Raw genomic sequence first — 13053 nt, forward strand, 5'->3', positions numbered from 1 at the left:
AAGTCTCTCCTGTTCCTCAAGCTGCAGTTTGATACCTCGGGTCCTTCTGGTTTTTTGCCTAGCTCTGCCTGTTTCCTGCATAGGAACATGGCATGGGGTGCGCAGAGCCATGGGGAGGGTCTGGGTGGCACATGGGGGGCTCTCTGCCTCCTGCTGCACCCCGAATGGTGGGTGGAGCATTGCCTACCCCTGCAACCTGTCGCCATCGGGCTCTCCCACCCAAGCTCTCCCCTGCAGCAGACCCCAGCTGTGAAAGGATGGGGCTGGGATGGTGGGACGTGTCCTGCAGCATCTGGCCTCCCTTCTCCCAGCTCACGTCTTTTGACCACTTCCCACTGGCTTTGGGTGAGGCGTGGGGTATCTTGGGGAGCCCTGTGTGACCTGAGGTGCAGCTTTTGCTAGGGCCTTGCTGGCTGCCCTGCTTTGACCACTCTATGGACAGCTGCGCGCCTCCCTGGACCTTCCCTAGAGTGTCCCTCGTCCATCCTAGGTGTCCCGTCACCTCGTGCGGCCCCTGATTCGGATGAGCCTGGCGCTGCAGTACCAGGTGCAAGAGCTGACCTCCCTGCTGCTCCAGAAGGATGCTGAGATCGAAGACTACAGGGAGAGCGGGGCCACTCTCAGCAGAGGTGAGGAGGGTTGCCCGGCGCCGAGAGAGAGGAGCGAGCAGGGAGCGAGTTTCCTCCTTAGCGCGGGGCTGGCGTGCTCTGCTCCCTCTGGCTATTACCCAGCCAGGCTTGTGTTTCATGTTCAGCCACGCCGGCAGCGAGACGGTAGCCAGAAGGCTGGGGAGCAGCCCCTGGGGAGACCTGGGGGAGGAACGGCCCTTGACCAGTAGCTGGAGGAGTTGGGGAGTCGCCAAGGGGCTCTCCGCTTCGCCGAGAGCACCTGGCTGCTCCCCAGGAGCTGGCGTGGATGCCAGTGAGGGCTGGCCTGGAGCGGTGTCAGGCTCCCTTCCCGAGCGCGGTAGCTCGCCGAGCGCTTGGAGAGCAACCAGGGGCTCCCGGCTTTCCCCACCGCGGGAAGCGAAGCCATGCATGTAGGCCCCCCATCCAGTGCCCAGCCTGCCTTGCCATCGGGGGGGACAGGCGGGCAGAAGCCCCCTCGGGTAGGATGTGGGTCAGGACCTGCCTGGGGGAACCACCTTGGGGGGGATTGTCCTCCACCCGTGGAGGTTGATTGGGCACTGTTTTTCGGGTTGTCCCTTGCTAGTGCCATGCTCTGTCCTGCTGCCAGAGGTGACACCTGCCCTTCTGTGGGAACCTTGCCCTGCCGGGATGTGGGGTGTGATGGGGGTCAGCCCTGACTTGCGTATCATGGCCAGGAAGGTGATGTGGTCCAGACCCTGTCCCACGGCAGGTACCCTACCACAGGAGCCTGGATCTGCCCTGCAGCTGCACTAGAGCTGTGTCAGCCGGCCGTGCTCCCCTCTCTCCTGCTGCATGCTGGCTCTGCAGGGTTTGGAGCAGCCAGGGCAACCCAGTTTGGGTCCAAGGACTGATGCTGGTGGGCAGGCAGCCTCCCTTATCCCTTGCCTGGGCAGGGCAGGAAGCTGGGAGGAAGCTTTGCACCAGTGCTGCTGAGCAAAGCTGGCCAGGTGCTTCTCCAGACAACATCTTAGCAATGATGGGGAAAAATTAGTGTTTTGAACGAGGCACAGAGCAGAATGAGCTATAACAGGGGTTTGTCCTTGTCCTGCAAGAGGAGGACACAGGCTGGCTCACCCCTCCAGAAAAGCAGCTGGAGACAAGCAGTCCCCTGTCCCGTGGTGCTCAGACCCAGGCAGCTCTTTCACTCTGTAAGATCTGGGAATGGCGCTGAGCATGTCCTGCCACTGTCCCCTGCTCCTCTGTGCGGGAGGTGCTGGGACAAGTGTGGATGGGCTCTGGGCTCTACTACCTCGCTGCTGTGTGCATCAACAGGCTCAACCTTATTCTCCCACTTCCCTGTGGCCCTTGCACCTTCTGCTAACCGGGTGATGTGTCCCTAGCCCAAGGGGCCCACTGGCCTCTCCCGCTGGCTCTGGGATGAGCGTGCTGGAGCTGTTCCCCTGCAGCCCCCTTGCCCCACGGGCAGGGAAAGGGGAAGCCGGGGTGGGAGGTCTGGCCAGACCTGCCTGGGCTGATCCCTGCTCTCCCCTGCAGACCGTCTGCGGACAGAGCCCTTCCAGGAGGAGAAGTTTCAGCAGAACTTCATGGCTGAGGTAAGGAGCAGTGCAAGTCCTCCCTCCTTCAGCAAAGGCACGGTGGGGAGCTGGTGCCAGCAGCCCCAGTGTGAGGTGTGCTGGGCTGGATGGGGGCACTGGTGGGGATGGTTAGGCATGCCTGGAGAGTGGTAATGCCCACTGGCTCCCCCATGGCCCTCCTTGTGTCCTTGCACCTCATCTGCAGGACGAGCTGAGGGCATGCCTGGCATGGCCGGATGGGGACGTGGCACCCTGTTTTGTCACCCTCTCACCATTGCCTGGCTGCTGGGAGTTCCCGGGAATGCAAGTCGGGCTGGGTGCTCCACGGGAGCGTGCCATCTCTGGGGCATCCTCACTTGCCTCCTGCACTTGCCGTGGACCTGAAATGCCAATGCTGACAGCAGGCAGGGAGCAGGTGAATGAGGAGAAGCCATCTGCTCCTTTTGGTTCATCTGCTGTTTTTAGGGGTGGCTTTGCAGTGGCGCACTGTGGGGACAAGTGCCTTTCAGCCTGTTATCTGTGCTGTGCCCCCCCCACTCCCCTTGGCACACTCGGCTCTAAAATCAGACATGTGCTTTGGAGAAACTGGGGCTGGAAGGAGAATGTTTTTCCTCTGATCCTTTTTCATTACTGGAAATAATCACAGAAGCACTAAAATGATTCAAACCGGTGTGGCAAGATCAGAAATGACTGATGCCCATCAATGCAAAAAGACTCAGGATGCTTCTGAGTGTTCCTGTGCTCACTGCGATGGTGCCGGAGTGGGGAGCGGTGGTGTCTGCTGGGGACCAGGGAGTCAGCCGGGGTGTCTGTGGTGTCACACGGGCTTCGAGAGGAAATCGCTTTGTGAGACACACACTGATGCTCTTGCACAGCCAGCAATAAACCATCTGCAGAGTTTCTAAAAATTAGAGACGATCCCTCTTTTATATGAGAGGCATTGCATCCAGCACAGGCAACTTTCGTTTCCCCCCGGTTATGATGGATAGAGATGAATTCACTGCTGGACTGCAACTTGGAGGTTGCCTAGGGACCGATGATCATGACCAGATTACATTCACCCTGGGCAAAGAAAGGACATTCCTAAACAGTAATTTATACCCTTCATGCTTTGAAAGGGCTAATTTCCCAAAGCAGGGGGAAAATTATGAGTGAAATCAGCTCGGAGGAAACATTTAGATAGAAAAATGTGAATGAAAATGGTGAGCTCTTTCAGAAGAATTTCAGAACCACAAAAAGCCACAATTCCACAATCAAGAAAGAGGGCAGCGCTGGCCGGGAGCCCGTTCTGGTTCAGTGGCGAAGTGAAGGCAGCAATTAGAAATAAAAGAGCAGTTTATAACAAATGGGAGAGCGGGAGTAGATAGCAATCAATATAAATTAGAAATTATGAAGTGTAGAAAATGGATAACAGAAGCTAAAGACATCAGGGAAAAATCATGGCGAAGGACAGAAGGAAAGGGTTTTATTTAGCATAGTAGGAGAAAACCCCAAGTTCCCAGCAACGGGATAAGCTTATTAGTAGACAGAGGTGGTAAAATGATTGATACTGGAGCAGACATGGCAGAAGCAGTCGGTAAATGTTTCAGTGCTGTCGCTGGAAGGATGCAGGCAGATGTGCCAGGATCGCGGGATGATGAAGTGTGTCTTTGTCCGAGGGTTGGCTGAACAGCATCTGCTAAAGATGAACGTCAGGCTTGAAACTCGGAGTCCTCCAAGAGCTGGTAGGGTGTGGGGCACGGGGGAAGGTGCTCGGTGGTGCAGGGTGGGCAGGAGGGGAGTGACGCAGCCCTGCACAGAGCCTTGCAAAAGCAGCTGGTGGAGAGCTCATCTGGCAGAGACTTAAAAGATGGGAGGGCAGTTGGTGCTGTGTGTCCCGAAAACAGTCCAGGAGCAGCGTCGTGGTGCTGGAGCACCGGATGGAGAATGGGAGGGTTTGGGAGATGCTCCCCCTCTGCATCCCTTGGCAGCCAGGTCTGAGCACTGGCCGCGGGGGAGAGGCTGGTGGAGGGATGCAGTTGTGCGTTCAGTCTGCCTGGGGGGGATCTGTCCTCTCTGCATTCATCCCGTTGCTTTATAAACCCGCTGATGATGCTTTTGGCCCATGTACCATCCTGCGGCAATGAGCCGTGAGATGCGAGCAGCTGCTGCCTTTGGTTTGAACGTGGTACCCCGTCATTCTTCCTGATGCCTCCTAGGTCTTGTGTTAGTAAGGAACACCAAACACGGCTTTGCGGCTCTCCACCACCAAAACTGGCTGTCCACCCGTCTCCCCTCTCTTCCTGCAGCAGAAGGGTGGGCTGGATGATCTTGTTGTCTCTGGGCAGCTATTTCCGAGCCCCTGGGCAATTTAGTGCTCCATTTGCTAGCTCTGAAAAGGAGCAGCACAAGGGGCTGGGGTCCCTCGGGACATGCTGTGGGGAGCCGGGAACACTGCGACTGACTCCCGTGTCTGGGTTTTCAAAAAGACGCCGGACAATCAGCGCGGAGTCACAGGAATGAATTGAGGGCTGGGGAGAGAGCCCGGCATTGCGAGACTTGGAAGGGAAGAGCTCTGTCTAGCTTATCAGGGAGAAAATTGAGAGGCGCCTTGATTACAGTGCGTGAGGGTCTTTACAAGGAGAAAATGCTGGTTAGTGAAGGGCTCTCTTTAATCTCGCGGAGAGCAGCAGAGCACGAGCCAGGCACCGGGAGCCAGAGCCAGGCAATTTTGAGCTAGAACGGAGGCACTTGGGTTTGCTCCTGCGGGCAATTAGCGATCGGGGCATGCTCCCAAGGGCAGCGGTTGATCCTCCATCTCTTGATGTCTCCAAAAGAGGGCTGGGAGCCCGCCTGGAAGAAAACCAAGTTGCTGGGCTCGGTCTTGGGATGTGCGTGGTTGAATGTCAGCGGGCAGAAGGTCAGGAGGAGAGGTCTGATGGTCCTTCCGGCCTCTCCCTCTCGGAAATGGGGCTTCAGGTTGTGGATATTTGGTAGTGGTAAGCACCTCCTGGCTGGAAAGGGATTGTGATGGTGTGGCACAGGGCTGGTGGGATGCGGGAAAGCAGTCCACAGCTTTGCTCACATCCCAAACCTTTGCCACATCCCCTGTGGAGAGGAAAGGACCTGCCAGTCCCCCAGGGCAGAGCTGCAGAACCTCTCGGCTTAAACGTGCCCTTTCCCTGGGCTTGCATGCGCTCAGCTGTCCAGGGCATTTTAACTAATCATGAGGAGTTTTCCAGCAAAGCCCTGGGAATATTTATACGTTTAGGAAACGACGCTTTCACACGCGCAGTTTTTGGCAAGGGTTCACTGCTGAGCAGCTGCCTGGGCTTGGGCAGAGCTGGAGGGAGAGCGGCGGCTGCGCGTGAGCCGAGGCAAAGCCGGCAGCTTTTATTGGCAAAGCCAGGGGTTCATGCCGTGAGGGGAAAGAGCAGGCAGCTGGAGAGGGCTCAACCCCTTGGGGCTGCCCCAGCATCCTTCCCAGCAGCCTAGGACCCAGCGGGTCAGGGGTATTTTGTCCCCAGGTGTCCCTTTGGGTTGCAGAGATGACCCCACGGGGAAGCGTGGGGTGCCCACCCATGGGTTTTGAGAGCTTGCCCCAGCCTGGCTACGGTCGGCATTTTGTGACACAGCTTCTGCCAGAGCCCATGGTCTGGCTCCGCGAGGGGGGCAGGGTCAGGGGGTCCATGCAGCACTGTGCCCCCCACCCCGGGGAGGGCAAGGACAGGTGCGCCGGGGGCAAAGTCACCAATACCACCGGTGCAAATATGGCCCCCGCGCCCCAGGATGCTTTGCCCTGCGTATTTTTATCTGCCGCGGCCGGCGCACACAGGGGCGGCTGCTCCGCACCTCCGCAAGCCGAGCGCGGGACCTCGGCAAACAGGACGCAGTGGGTTCACGGCTCGACCCTGGGGCCCGGTGAGGAGGAGGAGGATGTGCCATCAAAACAAGCAACGCCGGAGAGGAAGATAAACAAACAGGCGGCTTCCAGCGTGGTCCCAGCCGAGGGCGAGCGGGAGCCCCGGGGCCAGGGCGGGCGGCAGTGCCGGCGGCGGTGCCGGCTGACGTCAGGGCGCCCGGGGGTCAGCGTCCCTCTTATTGTTCCCCACCAGGGCTGGGATGGGGGCCAGGCGCCCATCCCCCTCCTGTGAGGGAACACGGGCCAGCGGGGCAGGTGGAGGGCGGCCGGGGCGCCCACCGGAGCCACCAGCCATCGCCGCCCTGGGGTCCAGCTGGGCACCTGCCTGCACACTGTCTGCCTCCAGCACCCTGCCTCTCCTTTTTAAAAGGCGCTAAAAATAAGCCCCGGGGAGCAGAGCTGCCGCGGTCTAGCCGAGGGCGAAGGCGGCGGTGGGTCGCGCGTTTTGCAGGGCGGGGACGGCATCCCTCAAACCCGCGCCAGCCCGGTGCGGTGGGGAGGAAGCGGCCCTTTGGCTCCTTCCAACGAGGGATGTTTTTAATTAGCGCAAGGTAGCTGCGGCTTTGCAGCTGCGACCGGGCCAGGGCAGGGCTGGCGGTGTGGGTACGACATGGGCTGCTCGCACGCAGGGTGCACGGCCCAGGGGAGAAGGTGCCACGGGCGCTCGGCTGGGCTGGGCTCCTTCGGCGCAGGGCTGGGGAAGGAGCCGGCGGCCGCGGCGTTGTTGCTAGCAGGGCTGAGCGGTGCAAAAGTTGCAACGCCCTGGGCAGGCTGGCTCGGGGCAGAGGTGGCAGCATGGGGCTGGCTTTTGGGGAGGCTCGGATGAGCCGAGCAAGCTCTTGTGTGCAGCCAAGCATCTGTGCTGTGCTCATCCAGGGAGACCCATAGGTGCCTGTGTCCTGTTCTGGACTGGGGCCGCTTGTGGGGTCATTGCTTCATTCCTGAACAAGCCTTGGTCACCCCATTACATTGCTGCCCTGGAGTCCAGGTTCCACGCTGGAAATGCAGTGGGCTGCGGCCATGCTGGGGGGAGCAGGGCACATGCTGCCCTGCACACATGTACGCAAGGAGCTGCATGCTGCTACAATCGGGAGGAGCAAAGGGCTGCTCGTGCTCAGCGTGAGCGCGTGTGCAAGAGCACGAGCGTGCACACAAAAGCAGGAGCGTGCATGCCGGCACCACTGGGCACAAGGGGCAGAGTGCCACATCTGATGGCTGAAGGGGATGGGGGCCAGGGCCCAGCGCTTTGTGCCCACAGAGGGGCATTTGGGGAGGAGCAAAAGTGCTCATCACTGCATGGGGGCCGACCGCTGCATGGGCACTGGCCCCCCCGCGATGTTTGCCGTGGAGGCGTGTGGCGGGCGGCGCAGTGGCGTTATTTATTTATTTGCTGAGGCCCGATCAGGTGAGGGGGGCCCGGCCAGGGCGCGCTTTCTGGGCCACTGCCGGCAGCCACAGGCCGCTTGCACAAGCAGTGAGTCAGTGGAGCTGCATGCTGCTAAAACCAGACTTGGCACAGGCGCCCTGGGGCAGCAGCCTGCCCGAAATAGTGCCCAGACCATGAGCAAGGAGCGAGCCCCCAGCAGCCGGGCCGGGGCCAGGCTGGCTGTCATTGCTCCAGCCCTTGCATCTGCCGGGGATGGGGGTGCACCACAGCAGCAGCAGCAGCTGCTGTCCCAGGAGCCCCATGGGGACGCTCCTGTTGGGGATGTGGGGGGGTTCACAGCTCAACCCCCTGTGACTGCAGCTGTGCCTGGCCACAGCTCTGGCACCGCCACTGTGGAGAGTGGGTGGCACCTGGGCCAGGTACAGGCAGCTGCCTGCTTGGTCCCAGCCCCACTTCAGCCCAGCATCAGCTGGTGGCTTGTTTGGAGATGGAGGGATGGACGAGCGCCATCACAGCCACCCTCCCTGGGGCACCGCACAGCCGTTGGCTCTGCAGTGGCATGTGGTCTGGCACGTGCAGGGAACCCTCTTTTGCAGTTGGAGTCTTCCTCACCCTCTCCATGTCATGCCATGCTGTACCATACCATGTCATGCTGTGCCATGCCATGTGAAGCTGTGCCATGCCACATGAAGCTGTGCCATGCCATGCTGTGCCATGTTGTGCCATGCCACACCACACCATGCCGTGCCAGGTGCCACTGCAAGCAGGCAGAGGAGCATCACAGGCCATCTGGCAGAAGGGGCCAGACCCTGCTCCTGCAGGAGAGGCCCCAGCCCGTGCATGGGCACCGGCTGTGCGGTGCTGCGGAGGAGCAGCTCAGCTCAGAGGATGATTGATCTCGTGTCAGCAAGCGGTGGTTTGAGCCAGTGCCAGGCCTCAGCTCAAACGGGAGCATTGAAGGGGGAGAGCCCCTTCCCCCTCCGGAAAGCGGAGCAGCAATCCCCCCGCCGCCATCCCCGGTCCCGCTCCCACATCTTGGGCATTATTGGCCCCGTGGCTGCAGGCAGCTGCCCGGCCCTGGGGAGCATGCAGGGGGCAGCGAGGAGTGTGCAGGCATCTGGGGTCCCAGCCTCGCCAGGCTGAGCTCACTGGGGCTGTGTTTGGGTTAGAGGAGGGCAAAGGGGGGATGTGGGGACGGCTGGCGGGGGGAAGGTGCAGGGCGCAGTCTGCCCCTCGCTGCTGCGCCCTGCAGCTGCCTGTCCCGGCCCTTCAGCTCGGGATGTGGCAGTGGCTCCTACAAGCAAAGGACCTTTTGGGGAGGAGAACAAGGTGGACTTTGACAGGGCTCTAAAGGCACTGCTCTGTGTCAGCAAGGGACGTGGCAGCTTCTCAGTCCCCAGCTGCTGGGGTCTGGACCGGGGTGTTGCCATCCCCACCGGCTCCACTGGCCACGGGCAGGGCAGAGGAGCGGTGCTGCCTGCACCCCCGGTGCTGCCTTCCCCAGCTCCCTGCACCCCTGCTGTGCCTGAAACAGGCTGCCAGGTTTGTTCACCATGTCCCTGCGTGTCCTGAGCCCTTCTGCAGCTCCCCCCATACCCCCAGCTGTGCCCCTTCTCCTGTGACATCCACAGGCAGCTTTTTTCTGTGTTTCTGAGAGCTGCTCCCTCCCTATCCCTTGGGCCAATGCCCCCGTTCCCTCTGCCAGTCGTGCCAGCCCATGCAGAGGTGGTACTGAACAGCTGGGCACATCTGGGCAGGCAGCAGCACCCGGGGAGGGGTTGCTCTGCACCCCAGGGGCACAGCCATCAGATTCCAGAGGCTGCCTGCTCCCACTCCGCTCGGACCTTCGCATCCTATGTATCTGCGTAAGGAAACAGGGCCATTCATGTATTTCTCTCTCTATTTATACCTCTCCCTTTCCGTATTTAGTGTGTGCGCAGGCAGAGGGGGCAGCGAACGCCGGGGCCACTGATGTTCTTGGCTCCAGCGCCGGCTGGAATTTCGTCCTGGAATGTATCCTGAACCACTCTGAAAACACGAATAAATCTCTGTGTGTTGTGTGCATGTGTGTACACAAATATATAGACAACGTATAGACACGGAGCCATATAGGGCATTTGTGAGCTTTGCTATTTAAAGGAAGGAGTAGTTAGAGGGCTCTCGGCGAGGCGAACACCTCCGGATCAAAGGGATGCAGGGTGCTCTGCTAGAGGCCAGGCACCTTGGGAGATAGGTGGCCCTTGTTTTGTCCTCTCCAGGGACCTGAAGCCACCCTGTTGGTGACATACCCAAGGTAGCACGCCCAGCCAGCCCTGAGCAGTGCTCTGATCCCCCGGGGACTATGTTTCATGGAGGTCTCTGCTCCCTGGTCTCCAGTTTCCCAGTGAGAGCCCCAGAGAGCCAGCTCCTGTGCTGCTGACACAGGCTGCAGAGCCTGGTGTGCAGCTGGATGCAGTAGGGCAAGGATATCAGCCCCTCTGGGGCACGGGGTGGTCCAGGGCTTCTGGAGGGTCAGGGCTTGCCTCCCGAACATCAACTGGTGCTCACAGCTGTCGAGGAAAGATGAGGATGTGGAAAAGGAGAAAAAAGGTGTTGCATAGCAGGTCCCAAGTAGGTGCTGGGCTGGGCATCTCCTTGGGATGCTGGAGCATCTGGTGCTCACAGCTGTCTGGGAAAGATGATGAAAAGGGAGAAATAGAAATTGGGTACCAGATCCCAAACAGGATGCTCGGCCATGCCAGGAGGGCAACTCCTCGGGAGGCGCTGGCAGCTGCCTTGCTGGGGATGCTGGATGAGGCCCCGGCGGGAGCATCACTGGGTCTCCCAGCACCCCTTGGCTAGGAGCGGGTGCCCTATTTAGCCCAGCTCAGGGTCATGCCAGCTTCTTGTCTTCTGGGTGCTGAAAAACCTGATATTTTGGGCTGAAAATGCCCACGTCTGGTCTCTGGCCAAAGACGATGTGTTTGTGGGTGGGGGAAATTGGAGCAAATTCCTGCTGCAAGTCCTGCACGTGTGCGCGGGCGTGCGGATAGGGGAAATACAGTTTTCCTTTTGAAAAAAAGCCCCGCTTATTTTTATACAGAACTCCAGAAGGGCTGAAGGTGGAAACTTGGCCTGTCAGCAGCTGTCACAGGGGAGCGGGTCCCTGCCTGAGTTTGGGGGGAAACCACAGCTGGGTGTTAATGGGACTGTTAATGAATTAATGTTGGCTGCTGGGGGCCGGGGGGGAGCCTGGCTCGGTGGGGCATGCGCGTGTGGAGCCCTGCCCGGCACACGGGCTCCGGCTCCCGGCACGGCTGCAGAAAGCCCCAGCTCTGGGAGCCATGCACTTGGGGAGGTGTGAGTCTCCCCTTCCAGTCATTTCTTGCTCTCTGGGTTGTGGAAACGCTTGGAAATGTGTCCCTGTTGTCGGGGAGAGGGTCCCACACCAAAGACCGTGCATGCAGCCAGCGTGGGTGTGTTATCTTTTGACTGCGGGCATCTGCTGCCTGAGCTGGTGGTACTGCTTAATTCTGGGTCTCCTCAGCTGCTGAAACCAAATCTTTAAAGCAATTTAAAGAAAACAGCAGGGAAGTAAAATCCCCCCAGGTTTATTTATAGGTTGGAGAGCTTGTGCTGCTCAGTCAGTGCAATGTCTGCAGCCGCGCTGGTCTCTGCATGGCACTGCCCGTCTGCAGCCCTTCCTGGGGTTATTTCTCTTGCTGTCTCCCCCAAAATGTGGAGGAGCACCCACGTGAATGTGGTGAGCACAGCCATGCCCCATGCTGCAGGCTCAGCAGTACGTTTGCACAGCTTTCACACCCGGATTGCTGGGGACAGCTCTGGAGGAGGAGGAGGTTGTGCTAACACGCTCACCTGATGCCAGCATGGCAGGGGGGTGGTGGGTCTGAGGAATAGCACCGTAACCTGGTTGGACTAGAAATGAGAGGGAAAATGCAGAGAGGATCTGGGAAAGACAGAGCAAATTCTTCTCCATGGACCTCTCCTGCTGCGTTTGGCTTCAGGCTCTGTGGGTGAGATCTCAGCCATGGGGAAGCCTGTGGCATCTCCTGGGGTTTCACCCTCTGGTGCCAGACAGCTGTTGAATCAAGAGGAAAGAGTGATCATCCTGAGGGAAGGATGACCGTGCCGAGGAAGGGATGACAATCTCAAAGAAGGGATGACCATGCTGAGGAAGGAAAGACCATACCAAGGAAGGGATGGCCGTGCTGGGGAAGGGAAGACCATGCTGAAGTAGGGATGACCATGCCCAGCATGAGACTGTGGATGGACAGGTTCCCTAACAGAAGATGCTGTTATGGATGGAGATAGAGCCTCCTCCTCTGCTGGGAGGAAGACTGGAAGAGCCTGAGCTCTTGGGAGCTCTGCTTGCTCCCCAGGGATGCTGTGCTTGCACCTGGGCTGCAGATGCTCTGCCAGCTCCGGTGTTGGGTGTCTGTATGTGGGTGCAGACAGACCCTCACCTCAGTAAGGAAACCTCTCTGAGCTGTCAGACCCAGTACCTTTCCTGGCACCCTGTGCTGGCCGTTTGGGGTCAAGCTCCAAGTGTGCAGCCAATGTTTGCCACTCAGTGCCGAACCTGGCTGGTGGGGCTGAGGACCTGGAGAGGGCAGTGCCTGGGCTCCTCTCACAGCCCTGCTCCTTGCACGGGTGGGGTCTACACAACTGGCCCCCCACGCTGGAGAAGGTCCTTCAGAGGTTCCCAAATCCCAGCTTGGAGGGGCTCTGAAGCTCCTCTGTGCCCAGCCGCCAGCTCTTGGGGACCGGCTCCGGCTCTGCTGGGCCCAGAGCCCTTCCCAACCCCATCCCAGACAGACGGATATCCCAAAACCCACTGGTCCCAGGGGCCCCCGCTCTGGGTCCCTTTGGCTGAATGAGGTGGTGTGCGTGTGCCCAGACTGTCCCCTCCTGTGACTGTACAGTACACACGGCTAAATATATGTCTGTGCAGATACAGGAACTCAGAGGGGCTGAGTGATGCTCCCTTTCTATACCTCTTTTCATGGGGAGAGCTAATGAGATTCATGTCATTAAAGGGCTGATGTTTTGTGGGATGGGAGCCTTTTAAACGGGATGTATCCTGGCTTAGTCATGGCAAATATTTACCAAAAAAAAAAAAAGAAAGAAAAAAAAAAGGGACATAGCGTATAAAATTAGAGTTCTGAAAATAGTATTTAGAGCAAGTGAGAGAGAGGAACCTAAAACAGAAAATACAGTCCAGTCTGTTCAGGAGTCAGGGGAAAAAGAGAGAGCGAGGGGAAAAAAAAAAGCCAGAGATAAAACGAGAGAAACCTCGGCAGTAAAAACAGCATCTTGGTAAATAGACTATTAAAAAAATTCTGACCTGCTTTATGGCTTTCTTGGCTGCCGTTCAGCTGTGCTGCCCTGGCCGGCACAGAGGGAAGGTAGCAGGAGCCGGCGTCTGTGTGGATGCTCAGAGCCCCGGGACACGGCTCCCCCCCCGAGCAGCCGCACGGGGCGTTAAATTTAGCCACATAATGATGGCCCTGAGGAGGCAGCCTTTTGTAGCCACACTGTAATTACTGCCTCGCTTATAAATTTTATTTTTCTTATTATGTT

General features: G+C 58.9%; 1 protein-coding gene across 1 annotated transcript in view; it reads left to right on the plus strand.

The window, feature by feature from the left end:
- NHEJ1 (non-homologous end joining factor 1) overlaps positions 1-13053 on the plus strand; it is a 45101-nt gene that overhangs the window by 3612 nt on the left and 28436 nt on the right. Inside the window, exons 4-5 of the mRNA XM_050900333.1 lie at positions 491-629; positions 2145-2203. Coding sequence (XP_050756290.1) covers positions 491-629; positions 2145-2203 — 198 coding nt within the window. The remainder of the gene's footprint in view (positions 1-490; positions 630-2144; positions 2204-13053) is intronic.

This window comes from Gymnogyps californianus, chromosome 7, assembly GCF_018139145.2.
Source record: "Gymnogyps californianus isolate 813 chromosome 7, ASM1813914v2, whole genome shotgun sequence".
NCBI lineage: Eukaryota > Metazoa > Chordata > Aves > Accipitriformes > Cathartidae > Gymnogyps > Gymnogyps californianus.